The sequence below is a fragment of the Alligator sinensis genome, unplaced genomic scaffold (genome assembly GCF_000455745.1).
Source record: "Alligator sinensis unplaced genomic scaffold, ASM45574v1 scaffold313_1, whole genome shotgun sequence".
NCBI classification, from domain to species: domain Eukaryota; kingdom Metazoa; phylum Chordata; order Crocodylia; family Alligatoridae; genus Alligator; species Alligator sinensis.
The window spans coordinates 1,691,563-1,697,868 of NW_005841939.1; the positions used below are offsets into that span (position 1 = coordinate 1,691,563).

The 6,306-nt window shown below is 41.8% G+C and overlaps 1 protein-coding gene across 1 annotated transcript in view; it reads right to left on the bottom strand.

Moving 5' to 3' along the window:
- PREP (prolyl endopeptidase) overlaps positions 1-6,306 on the bottom strand; it is a 206,686-nt gene that overhangs the window by 94,947 nt on the left and 105,433 nt on the right. The window contains exon 9 of the mRNA XM_025199242.1: positions 1,715-1,906. Within this exon, the coding sequence (XP_025055027.1) occupies positions 1,715-1,906 (192 nt within the window). The remainder of the gene's footprint in view (positions 1-1,714; positions 1,907-6,306) is intronic.

Here is a 6,306-nt window from a genome sequence, read left to right on the forward strand (position 1 = left end):
ATCTTGGAGTCAATTATGACTCCAAGATCCCTCTCTGCCTCTGAGCTGCTGAGAAGGACACTCCCCAACCTATAGGTGTGCTGAGGGTTCCTCCTTCCCAGGTGGAATACCTTACATTTATCTTTATTAAATTGCATCCTATTTCTCTCTGCCCATTGATCCAACCTGTCCAGGTCAGCCTGAATCTGCTCCCTGCCCTCCGGTGTACTAACTTTGCCCCATAACTTGATATCAACAGTGAACTTGGAGAGGGTGCTCTCCACGCCCTCGTCCAAATCGCTGATGAAGATATTAAATAATATCGGTCCGAGGACCGAACCCTGCAGGACCCCACTTCCCACCTCCCTCCAGGCCGAGAAGGAACTATCCACCACCACTCTCTGGGCACGGTCCCTAAGCCAGTTGGCCACCCACCTGACCATGTAGGCATCCACTCCACAGTCTGTTAGCTTCCCAATGAGGATAGGGTGCGAAACTGTGTTGAAGGCCTTCCTAAAATCCAGGAAGATGACATCAGCCTTGGCTCCTGCATCCAGGCAGCATGTGACCTGGTCACAGAAGGCTACAAGGTTTGTCAGGCAGGATCTACCTGTGACAAACCTGTGCTGGTTTCCCCTCAGCATCGTTTCCCCTGCTGGGCCTGCACAAATGTGTTCTTTGATTATTTTCGCTAGCATTTTCCCAGGAAGAGAGGTAAGACTGACTGGTCTAAAGTTACCCAGCTCATCCCTTCTCCCTTTTTTTCAAACGGGCACCACATTGGCCCTTCTCCAGTCCTCAGGGACCTGGCCGGAGCACCACGAGTGCTCGAACAGCTATGCCAGCGGCTCAGCTATTACACTGGCCAGAGAATACTGAACATGCTGGAAAATCCTAAGGAGGGAATCATTGCACAGTTGTAAAAAAAATATTTTCTTCATTCTTTTGGGTGTCATGAAAGTACTAATGTTCTAGGAGAAATTTGAAAGAGGGGAGTGTTGGCTTGCTGAACAGAAGCAGTTTCATTGCATCTGTGAAGAGTATTTTCATATTTCTACATAAATGTAGAACCTCAGAATTTGAACAAAACCCAGTAAATACAAGAGAATTGTTCAGTCTTTTCAAACAGTCATTATTATGCTAGTCAGATCTGTCATAATTACACAATGAAGTGTGTGCAGAATGAAGCACATAAATGTACATGATGCATCTGTCAAACACCTGGATAAAAACATCTCAAGGGAAGCTTTTCTACATTATCTGAAATGAATCCAGGTACAAGACACTCATTTTTAATAGACTTTCTCCACATGTATTTTAACACACATTTCTTTTAGGTAATTAAAAATATCAAAGAAGTATGCTTTGAATTTTCTTTTAAAAATCAAATATTTCATCACCCCATATCTTCTGTCTCTTTATAGTAAATGAAGATATTTCAAACTCTGATCACCAGAGTAGCTCTTGTCCTTCTTTCTGTTTAAAAGTCCTTGACTGCTGTAGTATCTGAGTGCCAGTCAAATGGCAAGTCAACCTTTGCAATGAAGTAGGAGAATATTTGCTCTACTCTACATATGGGAAAGCCATCCTTTGTCAAATGAGATCTTTGATGAAAAGAAAAATTGAAAGGGTGGTATAGTCCAAGTACATTTTGAAAACCAGCAGCCTGACTTCTATTGGAAAAATAAAACAACCCTCCCCAACCCCAAATACTTCACTTGTTTCAAATTCTTACCTAGAACGTCTCTTTCATGCTCAGGGACAAGTACCTTCCATTTGGATTCATGGGGGTCATTGAAGTCAATGTTGATTAATCGATAATTAGGAGAATGGCGGTTTGTCTTGAAAGTGAACACTGTTCCTTCATTGGTGACATATTCATACTCAGCCTCAAAGTTGTCTATCAGCTTCACCCACTGAAGAATTCCTGTTACATGAAACAGATCATTATTGTGGTCTTTATGCATTAAAGAAGGAATGTTTTATTTTAATATTTGACAGTGAAGTTCCTTTGTATGCTAGCTTCCTTCTGCTACAGCAGTAAAGCTTGAAGTAGTTATGCCACAATCATGCCAAATATTGAATAAATGTCTCAAAACTATTAGAGTTGGGAGGGAAGTAGTGTTTTGCTGGAAATGCCAATTCATCAACACTGACACGTATCACTTGCTAGGAACTTACAACAAAACACAAACTGGAACCATGCCTGATCACCTTGCCAGATCACCTGGTAGGCTAAATGGGATTTAGGCCTTCCAGTGTCCATACCTCTGGGTGACCCTACCACACAGATTTCCACTTCTATTTGAAGGGAGTCAGAGACTCTCAGGCTGCCAGGTTTTCAACCATGGAGCCGCAGGCTCTCAAGCTCCCAATCAATCTACTGTAGTAGGAAGCCATAAGTGAGCTTCTGGACCTGGCTCAATTTTACTTTGAAAGTTTTGAAAGGATACATTTTGATTACTTATAAATGAAATTATTTAGCTATTCTCTTCTATATTTTCTTTTCCTTTTTCCAAAATGGAGTTATTTCCCTCCCCAGAATTCCAGAATGTCCCACAGAATGGAAATTCTGATATTTAACACATTCTAATAAGTATCAATATTAGCAGTGGTCTTTCCAATTCAGAAATGAAATTCCAATATAATATTACTTTACAGCAGCTTGTAGCTATCAACAAAAGGATCAAATGTACCAGTATTAGTGTAAAAAGCTACTGTACTTTACATTTTGTGATGCAGGAAAATGATACCCCTAGGAACTTTTTAAAATGGTTCATTGGATTAAATGAGAATATATTCCTTGTCAAAGAGAATTGGCTAGATGCAGCTGCTCTGTATCACAACTCTGGCATTTAATAAGTTTCAGACGAGAAAGGGACTATGTATACCAGATTACATTCTTATTCTTATTTAACTGCTTGTCATAGATATATAGGATGCTAGAAAGAAATGGAGGTAAGATTAAACCAAATATATATTAACCTAAACCAATCAACTAAACTTACTATTGTACAAATTTACCATAAGCACAGTTTCTGCCATGCTGAAAATAAGACTCTACTTTAGGAGATGCAATAACATTAAAAATCTCATATATGGGGACAAAACAAACATGGATTTTAGTCTATACAATCAATTGCACCTTTATACATAATGTAATCCAACACATATTTTTAAATCATCCCCCAATTAATAATGTTATAAGATAAAACAGAATAACCGGAGTAAATAATAGCTAAGCTTTAATTGCTGAGAGTCAAAAAAAGAAGAAAATAACTAAAGCAGTTGGATGAGTAAGGAATTTTAGACCCATTAAATGTAATCTGTTAGTCTAGTACAGTAATAAAGTTCAGTTCTCTCAATTAATTTTGGTTTGAGAAAACTTCTTGTCTCTTCACGAACTGTGATATATGAGCCAATTAAATCCTACTCTTTATACCACTGTAATACAAGTTTCAGACAATCTGGGCAACCTCAATATCTCGTTTCTGACACAGGGAATTTTACATGAAGCCAGGGTATTAACTGATGTACCAATTATCAAATTCGTTTGTATGCCTTGTGCTAGAAGCATATAAAAGTTTCTGTTCCCCATAAAGTTCCTCAGTTATTCAAGGTTCCCAGTTTCTAACATCTGAGGGTTTTGGTTTTGCTTTATTTGTAATACTATGGAACTGATAAGTACATCAGACATATGAAGATCAGGATGGAAAATATTTTACTGACACTGCATAAATTGACTGTACAGCCTCATCTATAATTACACGTGCAGAACAGATCACCTCATCTCAAAAATAATAATTTAATTAAAGGAAAAAGTTAAAATAAGTAAAAACTTGTTTCTTTTTTTCTAAACTTGCTTCTAAAATGACAAGAGAATTGAAACAAATACACTGATGTACAAAATCAATAATTTGAGGTGCAGACTTGAAAAAAGCAGAAAGATTGCAGTCAGATTGTGCCTAAACAGCAAGCACTGTTTAAGCCCACAACAAGAATCTGCAATCTACAATGACAAGCACTGAGAAGAGAGAGAAAAGCAGGAGAGAGAGAAACATTCAATCAAAAAGTACTTAAAAGAAAGTAATCCAGACAGAGTCAGTACATGTAAGATTAAACCACATTTCTGAGAAAGTTTGCCTTGGAAACTTCCCTTTAAAAATAGTATTTCTGAGATACCAAGCAAATCTTCTTGCTTGTCTTAGAGTGGGGCCAGCAAGAATTCAGATATAAGGGTCCTCCATGCATGCAACTGAGAGAGATAGATCCTAAGGAAAGTAGCAAGGGAGTAACAAACCCTTTGACACAGTGTGTTGCTTTACTTTGACTGGATCCTCTCTGGTAAGTGCCTCAATGCAGCATTATGCTGGAAAGCCATATTTTCTTACATGGTTTAAGCTTCTGAATTGAAAAACTAAATGGTTACTATTCTATTAGGACAGGGATGCTCAACCCCAGTCCACAATCCAGATCTGGCCTGTGGAGCTGCGTCATCTGGCCCTCTGGGTTCCCCATAGGTCTGAACATTTGGAGGAATAGCAGAAGTGGAAATGTTAATTGCTGCTCCCCTGCTGCCAGATTTCCAGATGTGTTGGGGGCCTGGAGGACCAAATAGCATGGCCCTGCATGCTAAATCAGGTACATGGGGCTAGGATGTCACAGGGCCAGATCCCTGCTTGTAGGACTACGCTGAGGCAGTGTGGGGCGTGATCCAGGTATGTGGGACCAGAACAAAACGGTGTAGGACCCAATCTGGGCGCACAGGGCCAGACTGAGGCAGGTCCCAACCCTATGAATTGACCCCACAAGAAATCCAGTTTCATGTCACTCATCTAACCCATGAGGTTGAAAGTTTGGGCACCGCTGTATTAAAAAGACAACTAAGGGTTGTTAAATTAACGTGTTTTAAGTACTGGTAAGAACTACAATGAGAAGATCTATGTTCTTCTTTTGACAAAGGCTTGTCAATAAAACGTACCCCATTAACCTGGACTTCAGTATCATTAAAAAAAAAAGTTAAAGGATGAAAGCAATATACCGATCCAAGAAAATACTTCTGAATTTAATGATTTAGGTTCAGTACAAGAACAAAATAAGTCATGTTATTTGTACATGTGATAACACAAATTCAGACCCCAGTCATATAGCGAGCTCTGAAGATGCCTCAGACAGGACAGGGGTCTGCCTATGGCTCACTGCAGTATGCAAGCCATTAGGCTCTGACTTGAATTATTTTTAAATAGGTGGAAAGGCTAATTTGGTTATGTTGTAATTATATGTGTAAGAATGGATACGAAGAATTATTTAACTCTCACCACGAAATTGACATTGTTACGAGACAGGCACTTTAGGAAAGATATGATGCACTAGGAGCAAGCAGTTATTCATCACATTGGGGATGTTCCAGGTAACTCCTCCTGTACCTCACATTTCAAGAAAAGGCTGTAACGTAATATATTTAATGGCAAATAATTTCTCAGATAAGATGGCTGAAGAGACAGGATTTACCATATAATCATGGAAAATTTGGTTTGGAAGGGACCTCAGGAAGTCACCTAGTTTAACCCCTTGCTCAAAGCAGGACCATTCCCCAACTAGTTCATCCCAGCCAAGGCTTTGTCTAACCAGGTCTTAAAAACCTCCAAGGATGGAGCTTCCACCACCTCTCTGGGTAACCTATTCCAGTGCTTTACTACCCTCCTAGTGAGACAGTTTTTCTATTATCTAACCTAAACTTCCCTCGCTGCAACTTGAGATCACTGCTCCTTGTTCTGTCATCTGCCACCACAGTCTAGGTCCGGGGTCGGCAACCCCCGGCATGTGTGCTGAGCATGACATGTGTGGCCATTTGCTCGGCACGCCACGGCCAGCCCTGACTCTAGGTAGCTGTTGGAGCCTGGGCTGCTCCCATCAGGGCTTGCAGCATCCCAGCTGCCTGCTGGGAGCAGCCTGGGCTCCCAGCTGGCAGCAGCTACCCAGAGCCAGGGCCGGCTGTAGCCGGGAGACTGCAAACAGCTGTGCCGGGCTCTGGAGCCCTGGCATCAGCTCCATACCTGCTCGTGCACCCACGCATGGGAGCGGGCAGTGGGGGAGGGGCCTGAGGCAGCGCAACCCTGGTCTGCGGCCCGCTCCCGGCACAGAGCTGGTGACTGGGCTCCGGAGCCTGGTGCAGCTGTTTGTAGCCAGCCTGGGCTCTGGGCAGCTGCAGCAAGCAGGCTGCAAACAGCTGTGACGGGCTCCACAGCTCCGGCATGAGCTCTGGGCTGGCAGTGACTGCACATGCATGGAGCTGTTGCCGAAGCTGTGGAGCCTGGCACAGCTGTT